This window comes from Fundulus heteroclitus, unplaced genomic scaffold (assembly GCF_011125445.2).
Source record: "Fundulus heteroclitus isolate FHET01 unplaced genomic scaffold, MU-UCD_Fhet_4.1 scaffold_82, whole genome shotgun sequence".
Classification (NCBI taxonomy): Eukaryota; Metazoa; Chordata; class Actinopteri; order Cyprinodontiformes; family Fundulidae; genus Fundulus; species Fundulus heteroclitus.
Genome location: NW_023397274.1, coordinates 270,048 through 296,274, shown reverse-complemented (window position 1 = coordinate 296,274; position 26,227 = coordinate 270,048). Strand labels below are relative to the sequence as shown.

Below are 26,227 nucleotides of genomic sequence, written 5' to 3'. Positions count from 1 at the left end.
GGGATCTGCAATTTAATCGTCCTTTAATGTACGGGATATAAATGCCTCAAAACAAAGACATAATCATTAAAAAATCTATATAAGTATAAAGGTTATGGTAAAGACTAATTTTAGATGATTAATTATATAGCCCTTTGAGTATTTTCTGACAAAATGTACGATTTCCGATTCAATTTTATTTTGAATGCGTAAATATAGATTACAAACTACAAAAAAGGTAAGCTAAATCGTGAAGCTAACGAAAAGTTAGCAACCTTTTACAGTTATCAAATTAAATTCCGCTAATAAAACATACAAGCCACGATCCGTCAGCATAGAAAGCATTAAAGTAAACTCAAGTCGTTTAGATGAACGCAATAAAGAGACGATAGACATTAAAACAAGGAAAGTGTTTACCTTCATCCATGTTTTCAAACACGATCGTTCACCTCTGACCTGCGGAAGTACTTCTTCTTCTTCTTCGGCGATGATCGGGGGCGCAGATCTTCGCAGAGCGCCACAGCTTTCTTGGAGGCATCTGTCCAAAGGCAGCGTTTGGTCTGCTGAACTAAACGCCGTTTTCATGCCTGCTTAAAATAGAGCCAAATGTTTCTGAATATCGCAGATGTTTGAAACAGTTTCCTCCAAAACTGATGAGCATAGAAACTAACGGTCTCTCCCCTCTTATTAGTTCTGGGGACGGGAAAGTGAGCAGGTCTCTATACCAGTTCAACAGTCTGAATATCTGAACACCAGCCCTGAAACATTTTAGGCCCAAGACAACTCAGCCTTATAAACCAATAACATCTTAAATATTATCATTTGAAGGTAGGTATGTAAGAATTTGTGTAATGATATCCTTTTGCTGTGACTGTTTATTTTAAGAGTGAGAAGGCTAATTTAATAATAGACTTTATTTGCTTGAAAAAATTCAGGTTTGAGTTCGTGCCTAGAAGGAACCAGAGCATGAATTTCCATTTACTGTTGGCACTGCAACTCATCTCTCTGCTTTAATGCTGTATTGTTGTGTAAGAACATACTGATGTAGTGCTCCATTTGGTCATACTGAATTATATATTTTTTTTAAAAAAGAGTAGTGGGACAATCATAGTGTGAAAACGGTTTATTATTTAAAGTATTTTAATTAAATCATAAGTTTAAAAAGAAAAAAAAATACAAAAAGCCCTTCAAAACCTTTTTAAAACAGTAAAGGAGGCACAATTACATAAATATAAGGATATTTTACAAATATAAATAAGAACATTGCTATATAACTCCTGACTAGAAAAATATGTTTTTTAAATCTACAATATTATACTTCCCTACTTGTATAACAGTACAGATTTTTTTTTTTCTTAACATTAATCTTCTTCTGCAGCCACCAGCCTTTCAATGGCAGCCCAATCTATTCTGCTTAGGCTGCTGCCTGGGCTGTCAGAGAGACGATCCAGCCAGTCCATCTCTGAAGCTCCACCTGTGACAGCACCGTCCTGCCCATCTAAAGTCCTGGCCAAAACCTAATAAAAAAAAAAAAAAAAACATGTTGGAAGTTCAAACCATATAATCTGTCAGCAACACATTATTTCTAAAAATCCCAAATTTAACCAAACCTGGGCTAAAATAATACCAATTGGGCAAACAGTCATGTGAAAGGGATGTTTCAGGTTTTTTTTTTTCTCTACAGTGGAAAAAAATAAAAGCAAGTTATTCTGATTGGGGAATTGCGACCCTTACCAAGGGAAAATCCTCCTCGTCCTCCAGTCTGGTAGAGTCTAAAAGCTTCACCGCTTCAGGCTGCTTCACTTGTCTCTGTTCCCTCAGGTTCCCTCTTTGTAAAGCAGCTCCACTGGAAAAACTGCTGTTGAACCCAGTTTTTGTTTGGAATCCAACATGCTGGGCCCGACTCTGGTTAGCTGCATGAAGCTTGGGTTGGCACTTGGTGTTGCTGAGCATACCGCGCCTTGTCACCTGAGACAGTCGGTCCCCTGGCAAAAAGGTTACTTAAACAAAAAAGGATAATGTTAGTGAAGTTAGAGTAGTTTTTAATGGAGCCAAGTTAAGAATATTCACGTACAGTGTTGTGAAAAAAGTATTCGACACATTAGAGCAGATACGTCCAGCTCACACTCTTAAGCCTCCCTGGTAAGGTCTATTCGGGGGTTCTGGAAAGGAGGGTCCGTTGGATAGTCGAATCTCGGATTCAGGAAGAGCAGTGTGGTTTTCGTCCTGGCCGTGGAACACTGGACCAGCTCTATACCCTCAGCAGGATTCTTGAGGGGGCATGGGAGTTTGCCCAACCAGTCTACATGTGCTTCATGGATCTGGAGAAGACATTCGACTGTGTCCCCCGAGGGATCCTGTGGGGGGTACTCCGGGAGTATGGAGTACCGGACCCTTTAATAAGGGCTGTCAGGTCTCTGTACGACCGGTGTCAGAGTCTGGTCCGCATTGCCGGCAGTAAGTCGGACTCGTTTCCGGTGAGAGTTGGACTCCGCCAAGGTTGCCCTTTGTCACCGATTCTGTTCATAACTTTTATGGACAGAATTTCTAGGCCCAGCCAAGGTGTTGAGGGGATCCGTTTTGGTGGCCTTAGGATTGCATCTCTATTTGCGGATGATCTGGTCCTGTTGGCTTCATCAGGGCGTGATCTACAGCTCTCACTGGAGCGGTTCGCAGCCGAGTGCGAAGCGGCCGGGATGAAAATCAGTGCCTCCAAATCCGAGACCATGGTCTTGAACCGGAAAAGGGTAGAGTGCCTCCTCCGGGTTGGGGAGGATGTGCTGCCCCTAGTGGAGGAGTTCAAGTATCTTGGGGTCTTGTACACGAATGAGGGGAAGATGGAGTGGGAGATCGACAGGCGGATTGGTGCAGCGTCTGCTGTGAAGCGGGCGCTGTACCGATCCGTTGTGGTGAAGAGAGAACTGAGCCAAAAGGCAAAGCTCTCGATTTACCGGTCGATCTACGTTCCTACCCTCATCTATGGTCACGAGCTTTGGGTCGTGACCGAAAGAACGAGATCCCGGATACAAGCGGCTGAAATGAGTTTTCTCCGTAGTGTGTCTGGGCTCTCCCTTAGAGATAGGGTGAGGAGCTCAGTCATCCGGGGAGGACTCAGAGTAGAGCCGCTGCTCCTCCATGTCGAGAGGAGCCAGTTGAGGTGGCTCGGGTATCTGGTCAGGATGCCTCCTGGACGCCTCCCTGGTGAGGTGTTCCAGCCACGTCCCACCGGGAGGAGGCCCAGGAGAAGACCCAGGACACGCTGGAGGGACTTTGTCTCTCGGCTGGCCTGGGAACGCCTTGGGATTCCTCCTGAGGAGCTGGCCCAAGTGGCCGGGGAGAGGGACGTCTGGGCCTCCCTACTGAAGCTGCTACCCCCGCGACCCGACCCCGGATAAGCGGAAGAAGACGGACGGACGGACGGACGTCCAGCTCAAGGTTCATTCATCCTAACCGGCCCACGAGAAAATGTAATATTTTTATTATTAATGGCCAACCAATCAGTTTTATAGGGTGTGTATTCCATAATGCGATGCATCAGCTCGTCATGGCTAAATATATGAGCACACACAAGCACAGAATGTAGGAATGGAACCTTATGGCACGCTTCAGTAATGTCAATCTCAAGTCCCGGTGATCACATGCTGTGCAATGAATCCACTGGGTGCCTGGCTGTCTTTGAATTGCCTTGTAAAGTAGCAGCAGGCATGCGGAGGGAGCTTATAGGATTTCAGTGTGGCAGCACACTCGAGGCCATGCATGAGTCTGGTTTTCCCCTTCATCCCTGGAAGATGCCCCGACCCATGATACCTGGTCGATGAAGTCCCAGTCTTCTGCGGAGGTCCTCTGAAGGTCTGCCCTCCACAGAATAACGTAGGCGAGGAGGGGAACTTCCTGACTGAGACCTAAGACTTTTTTTATCGTTAGCTGAAACGTTGACAGCCCTGCAAGGAAAAAAAAAACATACTATACATTATCAAAGCACATTACAGTCATGACCTAAGGTGCTGACAGACTCTCATATCCTCACGTTGATGTATCTAAAAACTCTCTGCTTGATAGTAACCAGTGCAGCACATTATGTGAAACGTCGTACCCGGTGCTATTGCCATCTATCCGGGTACGGATAGATGGCAATCTATCCGTACCCGGATAGATTGCCATCAAGGCAATCTATCCGGCCCCCAAGAGCCAAAAAAGGCATTTCATGTCAAAAAGTTGAAGCATTTATCCTTTTAAATTGTATAAAGTGGCTAAAACTGTGTCTCCTGTAGCGAATTATGTTTTTTTAACTGTGTTGTAACAGCTTCCTGTCACTAGATGTCAGTTTTTCCCACAACACATTAAATCAACCCAGAAGTGTCCAAAAAGAGAAAAAGTGATGCAGAATGATGAGTTTAAAGTGTAACTCACTATAATATAATTTTTTTTGCAGACAAAATGTGTAAACTGGGCCTAAGGTGCTACTTTTATGTTACTGTGCATTTTTTTTACATTTGTACGTGAACTGGAATGAAATTAAACAAAAGTATCATCTATACAGGTGCAAACTGCCCCTTTAATGACTTTATGATGCCAAAGTGGCCCCATATAGAAATTAGTTAGACACCCCTGCCCTGAGGTATTGCAGGGGGGCGCAAGAACAGCCTCGCCTTTTTTTGTCCAGAAAATATTAATGTAACGGAAGTTTGTCTTAAATAATAACGGCTTGATATTATTTTTACCATATGAGGTTCACAGCTAGTTAAAAGTAACGTGCTTTATCTTTCCAGAGAGAACGTGCTGTGCCCGCAGGCAGTGAAGATTTATGTTTCATCCTCTCCTTTGACTGCAGGTATGAGTGGGGCTAAAAGCCATTTATGTAGTTGTAAATATTATACAGTTAAAAAAAAAGAGTGGCAATGTTGAAACATTCTAGTTATTATAAACTATTGTTTTGTAAGAAATGTACCCACATATATGTTATACATTTTAAAAGGATTCTGGGTAATCTTTAATGCATTAAAACAGAAAATAATAAGTTACATTTTTTGACCCATGTGGTTGGGATGGGGTACCTAAAATTTCTTCAAAGTGGGGCACAACAGAAAACATTTGAGAACCACTGGAGTAATAGAGTAAGTTATATTTTGCTGTCTCTGTGTTATTTTTCCCAACACAATCAACTGACCATATCAGGCTGGAAGTTCAATGCCATAACCACAGTATTCCTAATAAATGTGCTAAGCTACCATCATATTCAATAAATTAGAATATGCAATACTAAGAGGCTTGTTTGTCAGATTAACAATTATTAAACATACTTTTCATTAAGCTCCTATTTCTGCATGAAAAGTTAGCATTTTAATCGGTCTGATACTCTAATCTTATGTTGTGTTTTTTTATTAGCTGGAGGTGGAAATAAAATAACAGAAATAAGGGCTTTATAACATCGTCAGTCTGTGTTCATTTATATACGGTAATGTGTTTCCCTTAGTGAATTGAGTTACTGAAATAAATTAACTTTTTAAAGATATTCTAATTTATTGAATATGACTGTATATAGTCACAGCTACAACATCATAGCAGTTAGGGTTAATTTGGGAGCTGTGGGACCCATGTGTGGCACATATCACTGAGATTCAAGACTCACGCCATAAAAGTCCAGAAAAAAATCCACGGCAATCAGGCTAGGTGTGCCCGGTGATGCAGGAAGATCATTCATTCAAAATGTACATATTTTCATTCATCAACATGATGATCCTCAACATATTAGGCTGACTGGTAAATCACAGGAAGTACTTTGCACTTTAAAATCTCATATGACACAATATATATTAGAAAAAACATATGGCTCTAAATATCTCTCTGTAGACTTAAACAGCCTTTCAGGACATTTTTCAAGATCTGTTTCCCCTAAGAGCAAAGAGAATGGAACTTCAGGCGCTCAGAAATGCTTCACCCTCCTGTTTATCTCTTACTAAGTATAGAAGTTAAATTCTTAATTGCATCTATAGCATGCCACACCCGGGCAAACCGTCTGTGGCATCTAACCTGGAGTTCTCAGGTTTTCTTGATCCTCTGAAGCTTTAAAGTCAAATAGAGACCTGTCGTCTTTAATATGTATGAAATAAATGTAATTATTTATCAACATAAAAAATATACTTTTTAATCTTTCAAGGTTTTAGACTTGTTGTTTTAACACACGTTTATGCAGCCATCCTGACCAGGATGCCCTGGAAGAATTGATGCTTTATCTCAATGGGGCTATACTACCTGAATAAAGTATTTATTATTATATACCGTTTAGTAGCGTCTATTTAGATTAACTACAATACAAGTAGTTTGTATATAAATATGGCTCACCTGCAAATTTAAACATAAGCTTTAATCATAAAGCAGAACAAAGAAAAATTGTACCCCGGATCTTGATTACAAAGTACCCGAGAGGATTTCACTGGTGGTTGAGGAATCTGCAAGATTTTAAAATGACTTTAAAAGAGCAAAGTGAAACCTCCATAAATTTGTTTTATGGGTTGTGAATTTTGAACTGCACAGGTAAATTACCCTCTTCATTGCAGGATTTGAGTTTTACAAGCTTTCTCGTTCCAACTTATGTCATTTAAATTTTTTTTTTTTTTGAAAACAAAATCTAGTTGACTTCCACATAGGTTGGGATCCTTTTTCTTGTTTCCTTTGCGATCACTTATCCCAATCACCATTTAATGACATCAGATACTGATTTTATTTTAGTAGCACAGGATACCTGCGAGGGATGCCAGGAGGCGCGGCCGGATCCGACGTCGACCAGGTGCCGGGGAGACCCGGAGGACCGCAGGGCTGAGAAGAACTGGGTGCGGTTCCAGGAGAAGCGAGGGCGTCACTGGCCAAAGAAAAAGCCTCTTCTGTTCTCTGATAGTACTGCTTCAGAAGCAGGAACCTAATAAATGAAGTGGACCGGACAGGCTGTAAATGTACCATCGCTCTAATGGGGGCCAGAAGTACAAAGTTACCTACTTTTCTTTTTCCTCTCTGTTCCTCCCACTGCTGGCTTGTCTTCTGTTTGGAGATCGCTGCATAACGTTGACAGTAATGTTGATGTTATGGCAACAAAAAAAAAAAGATACATGACAAACTGGATCACATATAGAAAAGAATGGGAAATATAGCTCACCCCTGTTGAAGAGGCAGAGAACGGCTTATGCTCCCTCTCCCTCAGGCCCTGTCTGTGTTTCTGATAAGCGGCCAGCCTTTCCCTTTGTTTCCGTCTCATCCAAATCCTCACGTCCTTCCTCTCCGCCTCAGGAAGCGTCCCTTTCTGTAATGTCCAGCCGCGCTGCTGCTGGTCCTGCCTCCTGAGGGCCATAAGATTTGTCAGATGGGTGAATATCCTCAATTGAAAAGAGCACTTATACTCCGTTACCTGCTTTGGCGTGCAGTCTGAGAGGAATCCAGATCCCAGTCAGAGGGAGACAGGTATCCTTCCTTTACCAAGTCGTCTAAGATTTCCATAGTGTCGAATAACTCGGCCTGACCCAGACTGGTATCTGCCCATCTACACGTTGACAAATACCGAACGTTGGGAATTAGAGGAGGTTTTAAAGGGTTTAAGACTTGAGGTCTATTTAAACTTACTCATGAGATATGTCATAGGTCTCAGTGAAGTGCTCTTTTATTCCTTTGGACAAAAGATGACAGCGTTAGTGTGTACAAATTGCTGGAATGACATATAGGTACATGAAAACACTGAAGTCTGAACTGTCATTCTGGCAGACTAGGATGAAACACAGCCATAAGTTTCCCCAAATCCAACAGATGGATGTAATGAAGTGCATTGCAAAAACGGGTCTAAAAACAAGTAAAATTTTCTTAACGTTAGTGTATTTTTCCTTGATTTGAGCAGATATATGAGATTATCTGCCAATGGAATGAGTATGTTGACCCCTAAAATAAGATAATTAGACATCCTGCACTTGAAATAAGATGATGGAGATGAATTGTTCCTTCTTTAAGTGCAAAAATCTTTTTTCAATTGGCAAATCATCTTATTTACCTGCTCAAATCAAGGACAAAAATACACTAATTTTAAGAACATTTTGCTTATTTTTAGTTCTGTTTTTGCAGTGTGACAGAAACTCCTGATTAAAGACAGACACAGATCTCTGAATCAGCCGCATCTCAACCTGGACCGATGTGAAGATGGGAAGGACCGCCAGTCCGACCGACAGAAGAGGCTGAACGACGGCGAGTTGCCGGGATGCCGGAGTCGTCGTGAAGCACATGTCGCTCCTCCTGTTCCTCCTTGTTCTCGTCGCACTCCTTCAATGCAGGCAGGAGGTCTGGATCGGGTCTCGATGTCCATGCTGTTGGGGATCATGTTTAAAGTTTAAAAGCTTTAGAGTTGCACAGTTGGTCAAACGGGAAATGGAGCAGTGACTTCCACGACAGATAGAACGATTCCGGTCCAACCTTTGAGCGGAGCAGAGCGTCGGACATTTAGTTTTACTCCTGTGGCGGCCTTGGCGTCAGACTCCCCATCTGAGGAGAGCTTTTCAATTGTGTTTACCAGCTAAATGGAAACAACAACAAACAAAAAAAAAAATGGAATAGTGGGGGACAGATTCATAGAAAGCTCTCAGCCTGCACAAGACCATTTACAATCAGTCAGAAAACTCTAAGCAGCTCGTATGAAACGTCCTTAAGCACCATTCTTGAATTTGAAAAGTCCGTCTCGAGGTGATCCGCGATGCTCTGCAAAGCGGCCAGCTGAGAGTCGAGCTCCGACAGGCGCGAGGAGAACCAGCCGGCGGACGGCGAGGCGGGGGCTCTGCTGGGGGCCCGCGCCTGGGCCTTTATGGCTCGGCAGACCTCAGATCCAGATGAATCTACAGAGGCGTCCTCTTGGAGGCCGATCCTCTCTGCAACGCTACTCGGCTCGGAGTGACTGAATGAGGGATGCGCCTCAGGGAAGTCTACGGTACCAGAGAGGAAAAGAGAGAAAATGGTAAGGAAACTCCGCTTTAAGACACATCGGCAAAAATAAATAAGTGTTCCCACAGATTTTGTTCAGTTAAACCACAAACTTTAAAGTATTTTATTGGTATTTTTATGTGATAGATTAACAACAAAGTGGCACATAACTGTAAAAAGGAAGGAATTGACTTTCTTTATTAATAAAAATTGAAGAACTGTGGCACGTTTTACTATTCAAGCTGCAGTTTTTTGAGCTTTGCCTCCACCAGCTTTGCTTGTGTAGAATCTGAAATGTGTGCACGTTCCTTTTTTTTTGAAAAATACCTCAAGCTCAGTCGGATTGGACAGAGAGAATCTGTGAACATCGGTTTCAAAGTCTTGCCAAAGACTTAACTCTGGACTTTAAGCGGGCCTTTTCATGCGACGCGTGGAAAAGGCTCTGATCTAAACCTTTCAGTCGGAGCTCTGGCTGTATGTTTGAGGCCATTGTCCCGCCGGGAAGTGAACCTCTACCCAATCACAAGTCTTCAGCACCCTCTGAGAGAATACTGCCTTTTAATGAGCTCCCTCCATTTTCCCATCAATCCTTACCAGCGTCGCTCTCCATGCTTTAACAGACCTCACCACAGCATTATTCTAGGGCAGGTGTGTTCAGGGTGATGTGCAAGGCTAGTTTTTTTGTTCACCAAAAAGTTCAATATGTGCCTTATTTGACCACAGGGCTGTCGTTTACAGGTCTGCTGGGTCTCTTACATGACTGGTGTACCTGTGGTTTTCCTCTCGCCACTCTTCCATGAAGGCTCTGCACGTGAAAGGCACAACTAACTAATCGCTGTCCAGTTGGCTTATTCTGCCACCCGAGCTGTGGATCTCTGCAGGGCATCTTGATTGCACCCCAGATTAATGCGCTCACTGCAAAAATAGAACTAAAAATAAGAAAATATTTCTTGTAAATGAGAGTATTTTTCTTTGATTTGAGCAGGTAAATAATATTATTTGCCAATGGAATAAGGTTTTTACACTTAAAATAGGAACAATTCATCTCCATCATCTTATTTCAAGTGCAGTATGTCTAATTATCTTATTTTAGGGGTAAAAATACTCATTCCATTGCCAAATAATCTTATTTACGTGCTCAAATCAAGAGGAAATACATTCATTTCAAGAAGATTTTACTTATTTTTAGTTCTGTTTTTGCATTGCTGCTTGCCTGGCCAGTCAGAATAGGTGGTTAAAACCTGGTCTGGTGTGTTCCTTGGTTTTCATGATGATCTCCGTCGAATAATCTTCTAGGAAGAGTTTGTATTGATGCTGAGACTAAATTATACACAGGTGGATGTATGTTTCCTAGTTGGGGGGGATTTCTGAAGGAAATTAATTGGACAGGATTTTATTTAGAGCTATCAACGGTAAAAGGGGGCTCAATACAAAGAATCTTTTCCATCTAACTTATCAACTACATTCTCTTTTGTGCTGGTGTATCACGTAAAATCCCAGTAAATTACAATGTCGTTTGTGGTTTGGATGTGACAGTTGTTGTTAAAAGGATAGAAGTGTCGTTGTGAGGCACTGTAAAATCTGAAACAACCTGCGGCAGCTCTGGGTTTCAACAGATCCTGCGGCCCGGGAACTGAGGATTGGGACTCAGCCGCGGCCGCTGAGCAGATGACAGAAGTGGCAAGAACGTGTAGCTGGGCAGAGGTCACTGAAGACGGAACATCTCGCGGTTCTGAGCTCCGACGTGGCTCTAAACCTTCATCCTGCCTCACGTCTTCCAGATCTAAGACGCTTAAGAACTGACGGCCAGCGGGATCCTGTAAAACAAAAACAGGGAGAGAGAGAGAGAGAAAAAAAAAGGAGCAAAACAGGAACAAGAGCCAAATAAGTTGATTTTTATGGCTATTTTTTAATGTGTCGTTTTTGAAATCTTTCCCCTGCACCATCCTCAACAACACAGTCTACTGTGAATCCCTTCCGGCTCATAGGAAGCACCCTTTCTTCCGATGTAATAGATATGAAAGTAATAACTTATTCGGAAGGATTTCTGATGACATCTATAATAATGTCTACAATGTTTAATTGTTAAGTGATTTTTGTTTTGTCTTGTGGACCCCAGGAAGACTAGCTCATCCCACTTTTGGTGACAGCTAATGGGGATCTTTTTAATAATAAACTCTTACCAGGAACGTCTGTGGTTCCTGCTGGTTCTCCACGGCGCCTCGAACCGGGTCTTCTGGGAAATTCTCTTGACTTGCACTTGGTTGCACTAGGTTGAGAAAACACTCACTTGAGCTGCGCTTTGGAAGCACCCCTCCAAATTCCCTCTTTAAAAAAAAAAAACATTAAAGCTGCACTCAATTCTGATCCAGCGTACCTGTGGGGCTGCTCGTCATTACAGAGGCCTGGACAGAAACAGATGTGTTCTCAAGCGTGGCGGTATGAGCTGAAAGAAAACCCAAGCATACAAACGTGACATTGTCAAATTGTAGTCAAAAAAAAAATCTTCTATTTTTAATTAATTCCAGCCAAACATAAAAAAACTATAACATAACTGGGTTGAACCTTTGGTATTTCTGAATAATTAATAATCATAACTTAAATACAAGAAACGACCCTGTCTCATCAGCAGAACTGCAGAGCTGAGCCCAGCCCAGACTAACCTGGCTCTGTGTTGGTGAAAGCATCATGACGCTCTGGGGGACGTTTACTCGTGGAAGCGAAGGCGTGGAGCTCGGCCGAAGTGGAGAAGACTTTGTCCAATAATCTTTCACCGCTCAGCAAATGTTCTGAGGTTCCTGGGAGTTAAGGAGCAGAAGATCAAAAAGACTTCAAACGGAAAAGTCCCACATGACGGTTGTACGATCACTGTAACATTTGTGTGACACTTATTTCTGGCCAGTCTCTATATTTTTAAACTCTTTTTCTTCAAGCAGCATCGTGTAAGTTTTGACCCAAGTACTAGCTCAATTTCAGGTCAATATATACAGCGCTTGGTGCGTATGGATGCTCTGTGCGGGCTGCACCACTAAGGTCTTCTGGCTCCAGCCTACTCTGCAGAACCAGAACCAGAACCAGACACGGAGAAGCAGCATTTAGTTCCTATGCTCCATTTATCTGGAATGAACTTCCAGAAAACTGTAAAAGTGCGGAAAGCCTGAGTTCCTTTCAATCAAACCTTTAAAAACCTTTTTGTTTAGGATTGCCTTTGACTGTTCTAGTTAAGCTGTTAACTAAAACATCGTTAGTTTAGCTTTGTTAATATTTGCTTTTAGTTTTGATTTTCCTACATTTTATTCCAACTGGGTTTTTTAAACTTGTTTTTAATCATGTAAAGCACTTTGCATTGTCCTTGTACTGAAATGTACTACACAAATACATTTCCCTTTGCCAATGTAACTTCAGAATGTCGGATCTGTCAATGAACAGGTTCATGTGACCTAGAGCGCCACTCTGGGTCACATGAACCCGTTCTAGGTTACGGCAAAGCAAAACAGATTCGACACTTACCAATTTTTTGAGACATTTTTTGAGGCTGTTTCAAAAGAAATGTCACTATGGTAACACATAGTGACTGTAAAGATTCTTGATTCTTCTTCTTTTGGTTCTCTGGTGTAGGGTTTAATCTAGAGGGGGGAGCGTGGGCTATTTTCCCAAATAACTCCATTACTTCTCAGTCCGCTGGTCCAAAGTGGTCGGACATCAGACTCCAGAACAGGGAGGGAGACTTTTTAATTTTGCAACAGTTGTTAGTGTTGCCAGTGGCCTTCATAGGCGCTAGACCTAGAACTTCCAGGCCTAGTGCCCCCTAGTGACTAAAGTTGCACAGTGCTGCCTTAATGTTTAACTAAATATGGAGCGGCAGGGTTCCTACACACTTTTCACGTCAAGAATCTATGGAAGATATTTCTAAAGTGGTCAGGCTATAAGTATGGCATTTTCAAAACAAACAAAAAAAACAGGATGGAAGGGAGAATGGAAGGATGGACGGACAGAGGGATCAATTTTCTTCGTCCGTACTCATCCACACCTGGAAATACCTAAATTCTGGACCTGTCCAGACTACATAGGAAGCCTGCAGAGGAACGTCTGCACTCGTGATCCCAGCTGAACTGCACTGGAATAAGGAGCCAAGTGACCATTCTGTGTTGTGCGATCACCTGTTATATCCTGAGCAGGTTTGATCTCTTCAGCAACTGTTGCCTCTTCACTTTCAGGTACGTGTGCAGCCTAGAATTAGAGTCAAACACATATAACAGAGGCATATTACCATAGCCATTTCAAAAGTCTACTTTAAAGTCCACTTAAGCAGCTGTTGATCTGTTGTACCTCTTTTGTTGGGATGATTGACTCATTGGGACGGAATGAGACTTGTGTTTTCCTTCCCTGTGCCTTCTCTTCCCTCCGTTTCTGCCTGTAAAGTGAAAATACTCAGTGAAACCCTAGAAGAGTAACATCTGGTCAAAGAAAAAGGTCCATATCTGATTACCTTTTACTTGAACTGGAGCTGGTTGGCTTTATAATGCTTTTAGCAGACTGATCTCCTCTATTCAACTGCAGCTGAGCAACATCAGCATCCTGCCTCGAGGCATCCGCACTCATCGAGTCCTCCGTAAGACGACTCACTGAGCTCGAACGAATTTCCTGGTGTACCACCTGTAGAATCGATAGATACACACGAAATAATTAGTTTTACAAAGTTTGCTGTCGGCAAGCCTTAACGCCTTGGAGAAACGTCCGAGCTGCTAACCATTTTGGGTCCAGACTCGATGCGTAAAAGCCTAATTATGGGCGCTTCTGAAATAGCCGCAGGTCTCGGTGTGGATGCCGTTGTTAGTTTTGGGAAAGTAACGGTGCTTCGCGCGTCGTCCTGCAACCGCAGCAGGCGAAGGCCATGCACTGGCGGAAGCAGAGGGACCGCTTGAGCGACGGCCAGCGGGTCATACGCAGGATTATAAAGGAGATTCCTAATTTGAACAGGAAACCCGTTTCTTTGCCGCTCATCTTTCTTCCTCCACGTGGCTCGGTCATGGTGTGGAACCTCGGGCTGACTGGACTCAGGAGGTTCAAAGTTTGCCGTGTGAAGGGTCCGTGCGCGTTGCGCAGCGTAGCGTGGGGCGGCGGCATGCTGTGACTCAGCACAGGGAAGATGGAGTTTAAGTAACTTCACATCCAGCATCTGTGCAGCAGAGCCGGTCTGTGCACCGCCGTCAGAGGGCGGGCGTTGAACAGCGCGACCGTCATCCGTAGCGGCCAGGAGACCATGCGAAGACGGGATCAGGCTCCTCTTTTGCCGCTGGTGAACATCCGGGGACTCTGTTTGGACGGAGAGCGGCTTTGTCTCCTGAAAAACAAAAACAGCGAGCGTGTGAGGGCAGCGCGGAACGAGAGACAAAACAACGGTGAGAACAGATCGTCTGAGGAATACCTGAAGAGTTGCATCAACACTACCGGCACTGGCGAGCTGACTTTGGCTGCAGTGGTGGAGACTGACTCCGGCTCCCTGAGTTACAGGCTGCGCTGCAACGTGACGCGACTCAATCCGACTCACCTCTGGGTCACCGGATTCAGATTTTGGAACGCGAGCCTGAGTCTGAGGCACAGCAGTGGCAGTAGTTTGAACTGGAAAAGCATTTGGCTCGGGGATTATTCCAGGCGCAGAGGGTAAATGCATATTTGGCTGCGAGGAGTTGGTCGTAGGGGCGGCGAAAGAGGAGCTCTGCTGGGCCAGCTGGAGGCTGGAAAACCTCGCTCCTAAAACCTCGCTCAGACTCATGTAGTTGATGTGCTGCAAAGCGGGACAGGTGTCTTCAGTATAGAGCTTTTATTTCAATGCTTTAGCCCCCCCCCACATCTTAGCTTCTGTTCAATCTGTCGTTACCTGAACTAGTCTGAATAAGTCGTCACCCAGACGCTGTCTCGTCGGCGACGTTAGCAGAGGCAGAGTAGCAGCTGTAGAATCAGCGGGGGCCGCACCAGAGGAGGAGATCGGTGGCTGGAGACGGGGTCGATCAGCAGCCGGGTCGGGGAGCGGCACGCTACGCGAGTCAGAAGATTCTGCATGAGGAGGGGGTTTAGGTTGGATAGTTGGAGGTGCTGGGTTAACAGGATAACTGTGGGGGGGAGGAAAAAAACAGGACAAGAAAAAGAGAATTTAGTTTCCGACATTTTACAAAGTCTTTATCTGCCAATATTAGCCTATAAATCTGCTCTGTCTTCTGTAACCCCCAGTGGGTCGAGGCAGATGACCGTTCATACTGAGCCCGGTTCTGCCGGAGGTTTTCCTTCCCATTAATGGGGAGTTTTTCTTCCCACTGTCGCCTCATGCTTGCTCAGTATGAGGGATTGCTGCAAAGCCATGGACAATGCAGACGACTCTCCCTGTGGCTCTACGCTTCTCCAGGAGTGAATGCTGCTTGTCGAGACTTTGATGCAATCAACTGGTTTCCTTATATAGGACATTTTTGACCAATCTGTATAATCTGACCCAATCTGTATAATATGATTGAACTTGATTTTGTAAAGTGCCTTGAGATGACATGTTTCATGATTTGGCGCTATATAAATAAAATTGAATTGAAATTGAATTGAAGTAAATGAGCAGGATTTGTGCTTTATGCCGGAATAAAGGCTTTTTGCCTACCTGGCCCACAACATGGAACAGCTTGATCTCTGCGAGTGATTTTAAAGGTAGATTGATGGTCTTAAGAGGTCACTTCTTCAAACTATTCAGTGTTTTTAAATTCCGTCTAATGTAACTTTTTACAGTTTTCTTTCTTTCTTTTTTTTTCATAGTCTTTGTGTATTCTATTTATATGAGATGTTTCAATGTTTTGTAACTGTTTTTTTTATTTGTTTTGATTTTTCTTGCTAGTTCTCGCTTGAAAAATAGATCGTCAATCTCAATTGTGACTTTCCTGGTTAAATAAAAGCTTGATAAATATTCAAATTCAAATACGCCGTCGAACAGGTGGTTGTAAACTAATTTGTAGACTAAAACAATAGCTAACGCTTAATCACATCAGAAGGCTAAGATATTACAGCTGCCGAAACTTTGTCAATATAACCAATACAGCGGTTTCAACACATTCTTATCTCCAAATTACTAATTTAAATGAACAAAAGCACCAGTCAGCCTGTAAGAATATCTTATTATACTATATTATAAGTATTTACAACAAAAACAAGTAAGCAAAGTTTAGAATTCTGATTATTTAAAAAGGCACATCAGACATTAATGAACATAAAGTAAATATGCAGGATTTTAATCATAGACAGATTTCTTCTTTAGTCCCTTGACAAAATATCACCAAGCTCCTTTACTACATACACTATTTTCCCACTCCATACTTATAAAATATCTGAATCATATTCCACTCTTTCCCAGACATGTCTACACTACATATAACTGTAATAACCTAGTTCAGTAAATGTGTGAATCATTTTAAACTCACTGGGACGAGGCGCTGGAAACACAATCTTTTTCAGAGTACTCGAGGTCTTCAAGCTTTAAACTCTGCAAAGGGAAACAAAGCACCACCGTGAACGACGTTACAGCGGCAGACTGAAAAAAGTCAACATGACAGACACCGGCTGGTGGTAATGACCGTTTCTGGCGTGCAGACATCTCTGGAGGTGCCGGCGCTGGACTCAGAGGGGAACACATCGACGCCCTCACAGTCCCGGCTCCTGTCTGCAAACGTCAGACGTTTTAACGAATGAAGAGACATTAACAGAGCATGTTAGATTTCCATTGTTTTAACTAACCTTCTTTTTCAGGGGTCACGTCCAAGTCATTAAAGGTCTGCTGTGGGGAAGCTGGCCGTCTCTGCTGAGAATCGACGCGGAGCTGAACCGGACTGGCTGGAGGAGGGAACGTCAGCTCCTCTCGTTCTTCTGTGATTGAACCGCTGAAAATGATGGGGGAAAAAAACAACATAGAAAAGAAAGCATGAAAAACCTCAGTCATTCAGGCGGCAAATACAGAATAAAAGATAACAGTAGGGTACATTTTGTTAAAGGTTGACGAATTACAGATATTAGCGTGAAAAACTGCACAATAGGTGATGTTAAATACTGAATTTTATGAATCTTTTGCCTTTTAATGCAAGGGAAAACCTCTGTTAAAATATTAAAGGTGTTGTGGCTTTTATGGGCATTTTGTTGTGAAATAAAAATGCTATACTTTGAAATTCTTCAGTTTTATTACAATTCTTACATCTGGGAAAGAGCAGATAAAAATCGTCCACTGTGGAAAGGCTGTCAGCCACCCCCCCCCCCGAAAAAAATACAGATTAAAACCAGACTGATATGCGTCTGATCTCCAAAACGTTTGCAATCTAAAACTAATGAAAGCTTTCTCAATTCAAAAAAATCTTTTTGAATTGAGAAAGCTTCCTGGAGAGGAAGCGAAACGTCTTCAACTACGAAAAACAAGTCCAGTTGCTTTGTTTTTTACTTTTTTTTTGGAATGACCATGACCTGGATGACTGAGAATCTTCACCAGCAAAAGCAAAATCATAAACTCTAAAATATATATATATATATATATATATATATATATATATATATATATATGAAAAACGCGTTGTGCTTACGGAGAGGTTTCTCCTTGTGGCGCATCATGTTCCAGGCCGGCGATGGGCGTGTTGACGGATGCGGGGTAGCCGGTGTCCACGCTGCTCTCTCTCTCCGTCCTTCTCTCCGCATCCGACGGCAGCGCAGGGGCGACAGTCCATTGCCTTTCAGGAATGCGTTTCGAAGGAAGTGGAGCGGTCGGCTTGGGGCTGAGCGGCGTACCTGTTCTCCAACATGCCTAAAGAGGTAAGGATAGCCGGTGCCGTGGCCTTCACGCGAATCACCACTCCTTCATCCGGTTGGCCTGCTACGTCTTCCCTCTTTTTACCGCGGTGCCCTAACAGCATCCTCCTGTCGGCCCAGCGCACCATCCACTCCAGCAGCCTGCCCAGCTCTGGGAAGCGGGCCTCCAACTCGGGATCCAGGCCCTCCTGCAGGTCAGTCGGCGCTTCAACGGACGACGAGAAGCCAGGTAGAGGGCTCTCCGAGGGACGCCTGGCAGTGAAAGCATTCTGGAAAAAGCTGCTTTCAGAACCAACGTCGGCTTCCTTTCCTCCCGCCGAGGAGACGTCGCTCGGTCGCCGGCGGCCGAGCAAACCTTTCTGCGTCTCGGCTCCCCGCCCTGGATGGGAGCTGGTGTCAGGCCCGACGACGGGATCTTCGCTCCAAAGAGACGAAGCTACGGCTCTGTAGCTGCAGCCGGCCCTGAAAGCCGAGCGGGGCTTCGCCGACTGCTTCCTCTCCAGAGGGAGCCCTCCTCTTTGACGACGGTGTATTGTGGAGACTACGTCGAACGTGAGCGAGTGCAACTCCTTCTCCCTCAGCTGAGAGCAGAAGCCTTTCAGCAGGGGCAGCTCCTCGCCACAATCCATGCTGTCCACGGCGTCCTTCTCCAGGACGTAGCTGAGGAAGAGCTCCAGGAAGCTCAGATACTCCTCGTCTTCCAGCTCAAACTCCCAGGAGCCGACCGCCGGCAGAGACCGCCGCTCCTTCTCCCTCTCTCCGCTTGTGCGGGCGTTCTCCATCCCAGAGGCCGCCTTTTTGTCACCTTTGCGTGCTTTCTTGCTCCTAAAAAAAATAAAAAAAATAAAGAGAGACAGAAAATTCAAGACACCAGCAACAACAGATTAAAATAGCAGAGCTTCTTTCTCCTTCTCTCCTCCTACCTGCTCATGGCTGCACGGGCCTGTTTAGGGGAAACGGCCTCAGGTGTGTCCGCGTCGCTGCGCACTGGCTGGAAAGCCCCGTCGGTCAAAGTGCCGGAGCTCACGGTTGTCCCCAGAGAGAGTGTGTCATTTGCCCCCCCTCCGCCCTCATCTTCGTCTGCTTTCTGCCACAGATGAAGCTCAGGCGGGGCCAGATGCCTCCGCAGTCGCGCCAGATGTTTCCTCCTGTGTCTTTTCCTGTCTTGAATAAAAGTCGTCATCGGCTCGTTGCCGTCTTCTCCTCCTTCTCCTGGAAAATAAAAGGAAAAAAAACGTGAAAAAAGGGGATTGTACGGTTTCGATGCAACACAAACATCCTTTGACCAGTCAGAGGGAACCTTTTTCTTACATTTCCCCTTTTACGATATGCTTTAAAATTCCCAGGTTTAAATACTAAAATAAATGTTTCTTTAACATACACCCTAAAAATAAAGTAATATCACTGCTAAATAAAAAAAAATAAACATCAACAACTATTGCCCGTGTGGTTTAATTTGGTAGTAACTGGCCAGTCGACATAGCTCCCAAAATCACTCTGTTCTTGTCAGAAATTATTAAAATAGCATCACTATTAAATAATTAATTTCCCTACAAAGGCTTTTCTTCAATTACGTTTGATTCTTAACAACTAAAAGTCCTAAAAATGGAAACTGGTTCTTTTAATCCTAGTTTTTCTAATTTCTAGTTAATTACTTACAATAAACAGTTTATTAACACAACAACGTGAAACTTCATGTTTATGACTGAAAACAAAACTTGTTTAACTTAGCACTTATATAACATATAGGCAAAAAAATAAATAAAATAGAAATAACCGTAAAGTACCACTAGATCACTTTTAACCAAATCAAAGACAAACCTTCGAGTGAATTGGATTTCCTGTTGATTGACCTGGATTGGTTTAAACTAAAAATAAAAAACTGTAAAATTTTGTTTAATGCAACTGCCTTTATAAACGAACCTTAGTTGAACTAATGAAATTAAAAGCCACTGCAAGTCAAGGATGGATGGATGGATGGATGGATGGATGGATGGATGGATGGATGGATAGATGGATGGATGGATGGATGGATGGATGGATGGATGGATGGATGGATGGATGGATGGATGGAAACAAGCATGTGAATTTTAGGAAGCAGCTAAAAACAATTTTTAGAAGCAAGATCGTTTTTTTTCCCCAAGTCCTTCCAAGTTACATTTTCAGAGATACAAATTTTTTTCTAAGAGCAACAACTTTTTATATCTGTTTAATATCTAAAGGCGTGCCTACAGCGCTTTAAAGGAAGCATTTGTACCGAGAAGGCAGCATTGGCCCAGTCTCTGCAGCAGTAAGTTGTACTTCTCTCTTAAAGACACTCTCACCGACTCTTCCTCCTGCGGAAAGGCTCGGACCAGCGTGTCCGCCGCCTAGGGAAGAGAACGGCAAAGGATGTAAAAAAAGAATCAATCTCTTTTACTGAAAAAAGTGGAACCGAGTGAGAATAGATTATACCAAGGACACGGGAGGCAGTTCAGGCAGAAGGCTGAGAATTAAGTCCTGAAGGACCTCCTCACCACCGAGGAAGTGAGCGAAAGGCAGAAGACGACAAGCCCAGCGAAGAGCGTCGGCGTTGGTTGAATTCACATGCGAGTCATCAGGGATCTGAGAGGACAAAAGAAAAATTAGACCAGCAGAAAGGACCGTCTCACATGGATATTCTACGGTTTGGCGTTACTGTAGTACCGCTTCCTCTGTGTAACGTTGCCGGCCAGCCTGGTACTTCCTACAGTGAAGGGAGAGCTGATCTCTGACATGAAGCATCCAGCACAAAGCACAGAGCTCTCTGAAACAAACTTATGGGGGGAGAAAAAAAAAATCTCTAATTAAAATGACATTAAACGGCTCTCATCCTATGGACACTTCAGTTGGCTCATTACTGATGGTTTGGATGGTGTCAGGGTCCTGCTCTTTATTAGAGTCCCGCCTAAAGTATCCGGAACGGCTGATCAACTTCATCAGTCCCTCGGGGAAAGTCTCTTCCTCCTCCGCAGCTGACGGATAGGAATACTTCTTCTTGATCTGCAGACAATGGCAGATATTTGAATCATTTAGTATATTTAAACACGTTAAGAATGGGTAAATTATATTATGATAATACGTAAGATCTGTCTAATATTTAGGGTTTCATTTTGTTCTGATTATTTTTGCATGAGTTCGTTAGAAATTTGCAGACTAAGCAACTACACTGCAAAAAAAGGAACTAAGTAAGTTAACATTTTCTAGAAATTAGTGCATTTTTCCCTTGATTTGAGCAGATAAATAAGACTATTTGCCAGTGGAATAAGATTTCTGCACTTAAAATAAGAACAAATCATCTCCATCATTTTATTTCAAGTGCAAATCTAATTGTCTTATTTTAGGGGTAAAATACTCATTCCATTGGCAAATAGTCTTATTTAGCTGCTCAAATAAAAGACAAATATACAAATTAAATTTTATTTTTATTTGTTTTACTTAAGGGACTTTAAGTTCCTTTTTTGCAGTGTAAATTAGGCCCTTTATTTATCTTGCATACTAAAAAGAGAGAGGAAAAAGTCCTATGATCAACTACCTAATGCCTTTTTTCAACCAGGTAACGATAAGCTAAGGCTTTCAGAGACCCACCTTGTGTAGGATGTGTCTGGCACGCCGCAGACGACCGACGTACCATTGTGCAGCAGGACGGCAACAATGAGCAGATCTCAGAAGTAGGAGCAACCTTTGGAGAACCCCGGAAACTTTGTGCCGACAGATAACTTCAGCAAACTGCTCTGTTTCACCCATCGGATCCTGAAAATAAGATATCCCTTGTTTAACTTTTTTTTTCTTTTCTTTTTTTTTTACATGTACAGAGCCCTCAAAAGGATCTATAGTCAAACCTCTCGAGAGTTGTCACAATTTGTCACATTAAACCCACAAACGGTCATCTGTTTTATAGAGATGTGGTTTGATTGAACGCAACATGGTGGTGCATAATTGTGAAGATGAAGGAAAATGATAAAAAGTTTTCAAATTAAAAAAAAAATAATAAAAAAATCTAATGTGATGGGTCCCCTTATCTCAGATGCACAAGTGTAATTTAATTTCAGTATAGGTATGCCACAAACCATACAGGAGACAAACACGTGGCAGAAAGAGGAAACCAGGACATGCATTCAGCTATGTGTCGACGGCCCCAATAAAGTATTGGGTATGCCTTCAAAGTAGTTCAGAACAGCTTTAAATCAGGGACGCTGAACACTGTGAACTGTACACTGTGACTTTCTCCTGCATTGTTTACATTTCAATTGTTTTACTTTTAAATCACTGCTGCACCTTATACTGTATTTTAAATCTACTGTAATTTACAAGCTGCATTCTTGCACAAATGCCCTCTGCACAATCAATTCTGCACATACAAACGGTTTTAAAAAATACTCACCTGTACACTGTGACTTTCCCCTGCATTGTCTACATTTAAATTGTTTACTTTTAAATCACAGCTGCAGCCTATACTGTAATTTAATTTTACTGCAATTTACAAGCTGTATGCAACGACATTTCGTTCTGTACGCACTCTGTGCATACAAAATGACAAATAAAGTGAAAAAAATTCACATCATACTTCTCAGATTTTTATTTAAATCATTTTCTTTCTAATGTAATTCATCATTTCCTTTTACTTCCCAACTATGCGCCTTCTTGCGTCGCACTAGAACACACGTGTGGGTGCAACGTGACAGAAGATCAAGGTGTATGAGAACCTGGACTGGAATACTGAGGGGCACCATGGGTAAACGACATATTCTCAAATGACCGTACCTGTGTGTTTGGAGAAGGCTGTGGGCAATAAAGAGGAGGCGAGGGTAGATAGACTTCAGCGGGTACCAACGTGGGCAGCAGAGAGCACGCGTCTTTGGCTTTTTCCAGCAGGGCTGACAAAGGGAACGACATGACATCGACTCCTGCCATGGCCGACGCCTTCAGAATGTCGTGCACAGAAGCCCGTAACAACTCCCAATCCTCTCCCTCCAAAGGATCTTAGAAAAAGAGGACGAAACCCAAATTCAATTCAATTCAATTCAATTTTATTTATATAGCGCCAAATCATGAAACATGTCATCTCAAGGAACTTTACAAAATCAAGTTCAATCATATTATACAGATTGATGCGAACTATACACTTTTTAGCTCTAGAGAGTTTTCCCATCTTATAACCGGAAGCTTTTCACCGACCTGTGAAGCAGTCGGCCCCGTCTTTATCGCTCCACTGTCGTGAATCGGTTTTGCTGCCGAGAAGCCCCCTCAGCTCCGCCTGAAAGATGCTTTCTGGCTGGAACTCCGTCGGCAGGAGAAAATCTCTCCTCCTGAGCCTGTCGGGAAGACAAAAAAAAACTGAATGTATCCTGACGGGGAATATGACAGCTTCAGCCGCAGAGTTGTTTTTTTATTCATTTGGGGCTTTTGAACGTACTGAGTGAAGTCGAAATGCTTCGCGCAGTAAGTGGTGTAGGCCAGGCTAAGGGTCACGGCGGTCTTCCAGTCGCCCAGGTGAGACGCCAGCCACACAGCCTCGGGCAGGACACCCCCCACCAGCAGCAGGTCCTGGGCGTAGTCCACCGTCCACACCTCCGAAAGGTGCTGCTGTCGCACCGCTTTGGCCACTTCTTCTTGGCACAGGGGCACCAATCGGCCGATGCCGGAGGCTGAAAGAGAGCCGACGTATGACCACCGCGCCTCAACATTCACGAAAAAAGCATGTGGATAACACGGAGCGTCCAGAAACGCACCGTGAGGGAGGTGCAGCGGAGGCAGGACGGCCACGTTGTGAGCGGGCGGAATGAAGAGTGGCTGGTTGGTGAAGTAAGACGCCATGAATCTTCCGAGGGCCTGAACCACTGCACGGGCGACATCAGCGGGAAGATCCACGGGCAGCCAGGGGCAAGGCAGAGGATCTGTGGCAGAGCACGGAGAGAAGGAGGGATAAAATGAAAACTCCTGCCGCAGTAATCTGAGTAAAAGCTGCAAAGGTCATTTTATGCTGTGTGCAATGAGCACGGCGTACACACAGGCTATGAAGTTGCTTTTCTGTAGTTTAGGGGGCGAGAGAATACTGACGTTGACTGATTTTAAGCTCGGGGTAAGAAAGAAAAAAAGACTTTTCTCACATGTGTTATTTATTTATCTCCTTAGGAAAACGTTATTTATGAAGCTAAAAAAAAAGTTCAAATGCGTGTTAGATTGCATAAAGAGATGCACAAATGTGCAAACCTTACACTTTTTGGACCAAGGCCGTAAAAGAAAGACAGACAGACAGAAAGAAAGATGGATGCAAGTTATCGATTAATGAATTAGTATAAAATTGATGGGTCACTTCAATCGACTAAAGATCAATTGATAAGCGTCCATTTTCTTAAAAACTCGAGTTTTCTCTTGAATCAAGAAGGTATTTCCATAATGTTTTTTTTTTACAATATACTGAATTTAACATCATTTTATTTTGCCATTTTATTGTGCCATCTGTATCAAATGCTGAAAAAAATGGTGGCTCTCTCACATATTACTAAACTTGGACATATTAAAAATATATATATAACAAATCAGGAAAGTATTACGTTACTGAATACAAACAAATAAGTTGAACAGAATGAAATATATGAAAAACGAATAATCCCCACGAAGGTCCTCCTCACCAGACGTGTTTCTGGCACCATCTCTCCTTCTATGCCCTCCGTTTTTATGTCATCACCACCTTGCCTTCTGAGCACACCAGTTAGTTTTGGTTGAGACGTTGACTGCTCCGCCGCGCCGCCCCGGCTGAACGGGAGCCATTTAGCTGACAACTTAATTAACCCGGTAAGTGCTTTGATGTAAAAACAGAACCGCATAAAGAGCATTTCGAATCCTCGTTAAACAGCGCAAACGTAATCCCACACCGGTCTCCTTTTGGACTGCTTCGTGTTGCCTCTGCCATTACTTTTTTTTCTGCTGGGGGAGATGAGGGGCAGACGCCTCATTCACCTCATAAGCACTCAGATTACCATCCCAGGGACTGAGAAGAGGATACATTAAACTAAAAATGTTACTTAGATCTGCTGATTAAGAAATTTGAATCAGAGATACAATGAACTGTCTTATAAGCAGCTACAGTTATTAGTGATCCACTTTTTGCAGCCATTCTCTATAGTATATTTAAATCTACTGATTATTCTACTATTATGTCTACTTTTAAGACTAATCTTAAAACTTTCCTTTTTGACAAAACTTATAACTAGAGTGGCTCATGTTACTCTGAGCTACCTTTATAGTTTTGCTGCTATAGGCTTAGGCTACTGGAGGACATCAGGATCTAATTTTCTCACTCTATAGAGTTCTGCTGTTCTTCAATTATGCATTCTGTGTTGTTACTTCCGCTTTTAACTTTCTGTTCTCTCTCTTTTATCTTCATAGTAGGTACACCTGGTCTGACGTTCTGTTAGGTGTGACATCATCCAGAGAAGACGGCTCACCCGCTACTACCATCTAATGTAGAACAGATTACTGGATCAATGTGTGCTTCTGTGCTTTTTTGTTTCTCTTGTTGTGTCTCTGCTCTGTCTTCTGTAACCCCAGTCGGTCGAGGCAGATGACCGTTCATACTGAGCCTGGTTCTGCTGGAGGTTTTCCTTCCCGTTAATGGGGAGTTTTCCTTCCCACTGTCGCTTCATGCTTGCTCAGTATGAGGGATTGCAGCAAAGCCATGTACAATGCAGACGACTCTCCCTGTAGGTCTATGCTTCCCCAGTAATGAATGCTGCTTGTCGGGACTTTGATGCAATCAACTGGTTCCCTTATATAGGACATTTTTGACCAATCTGTATAATCTGACCCAATCTGTATAATATGATTGAACTTGACTTTGTAAAGTGCCTTGAGATGACATGTTTCATGATTTGGCGCTATATAAATAAAATTGAATTGAATTGAATTGAATTATTAAATTCACTGGGTCAGTAAGAAATGATCAACCGCGTCTGACCTGAAGCGCCGGTCAAGCTGTCGGTCCGGCTTCCGGCTCTGAGCAGAATCAGTTGAGCCACGCCGTCGCCGAACTCCTGGGCCTCTCTCAGACGGTAGCGGGACAGCAGGCTGTACAGGAGCGCCAGACAAAGGCGCGTCTGCTGGAAGACGCTACGGTCACCACCTACGAGGGAGACGCGTGGCAATTCATTTAAAAGCATCGTGGAGGAAATGTTTAAAGCAAAAGAGCAAAGCTGTGGCCCTTACCTTTGCTGGCCTCTTGACAGATCTGTAATCGCAGCGTCTGTGTACTTAGCGAGTACAAACCACAGAGGAAGAGGTGCTCGCCTAGAAGAGTAAAAGGTGCATTTAAAGCTTAACGGCAACATTTCCTTTATTTAACACCTCAAGTCTTCTCTTTAGCCTGAATCTAATAACTCTGCTCGAGCTGAAATACTAACTTTGATATAATGTTTATACATTTTACAACCTCTATACAGAGCCTTGCAAAAGTATCCCCATT

At 43.2% G+C, this 26,227-nt stretch overlaps 2 protein-coding genes across 2 annotated transcripts in view; both read right to left on the bottom strand.

Annotated features, from left to right (window-relative positions):
- The window catches only part of LOC105930826 (WD repeat-containing protein 70), a 54,040-nt gene extending 53,557 nt beyond the window's left edge, over positions 1-483 (bottom strand). Inside the window, exon 1 of the mRNA XM_012869214.3 lies at positions 397-483. Coding sequence (XP_012724668.2) covers positions 397-406 — 10 coding nt within the window. The 5' untranslated portion in view covers positions 407-483. The remainder of the gene's footprint in view (positions 1-396) is intronic.
- A 608-nt stretch (positions 484-1,091) lies between these two features.
- cplane1 (ciliogenesis and planar polarity effector 1) overlaps positions 1,092-26,227 on the bottom strand; it is a 32,609-nt gene continuing 7,473 nt past the window's right edge. The window contains 38 exon segments of the mRNA XM_036134472.1: positions 1,092-1,496; positions 1,714-1,979; positions 3,787-3,920; positions 6,722-6,895; positions 6,973-7,028; positions 7,130-7,310; positions 7,379-7,510; positions 7,591-7,633; positions 8,139-8,318; positions 8,425-8,524; positions 8,662-8,927; positions 10,517-10,742; positions 11,109-11,194; positions 11,303-11,371; positions 11,589-11,723; positions 13,086-13,155; positions 13,255-13,339; positions 13,415-13,581; positions 13,676-14,269; positions 14,372-14,713; positions 14,807-15,038; positions 16,380-16,441; positions 16,533-16,618; positions 16,693-16,835; positions 17,523-17,683; positions 17,685-18,570; positions 18,669-18,957; positions 20,003-20,114; positions 20,200-20,349; positions 20,431-20,540; positions 20,625-20,766; positions 21,352-21,516; positions 22,528-22,745; positions 22,942-23,078; positions 23,180-23,411; positions 23,496-23,660; positions 25,724-25,888; positions 25,972-26,052. Of these exon segments, the coding sequence (XP_035990365.1) occupies positions 1,341-1,496; positions 1,714-1,979; positions 3,787-3,920; positions 6,722-6,895; positions 6,973-7,028; positions 7,130-7,310; positions 7,379-7,510; positions 7,591-7,633; positions 8,139-8,318; positions 8,425-8,524; positions 8,662-8,927; positions 10,517-10,742; positions 11,109-11,194; positions 11,303-11,371; positions 11,589-11,723; positions 13,086-13,155; positions 13,255-13,339; positions 13,415-13,581; positions 13,676-14,269; positions 14,372-14,713; positions 14,807-15,038; positions 16,380-16,441; positions 16,533-16,618; positions 16,693-16,835; positions 17,523-17,683; positions 17,685-18,570; positions 18,669-18,957; positions 20,003-20,114; positions 20,200-20,349; positions 20,431-20,540; positions 20,625-20,766; positions 21,352-21,516; positions 22,528-22,745; positions 22,942-23,078; positions 23,180-23,411; positions 23,496-23,660; positions 25,724-25,888; positions 25,972-26,052 (6,998 nt within the window). The 3' untranslated portion in view covers positions 1,092-1,340.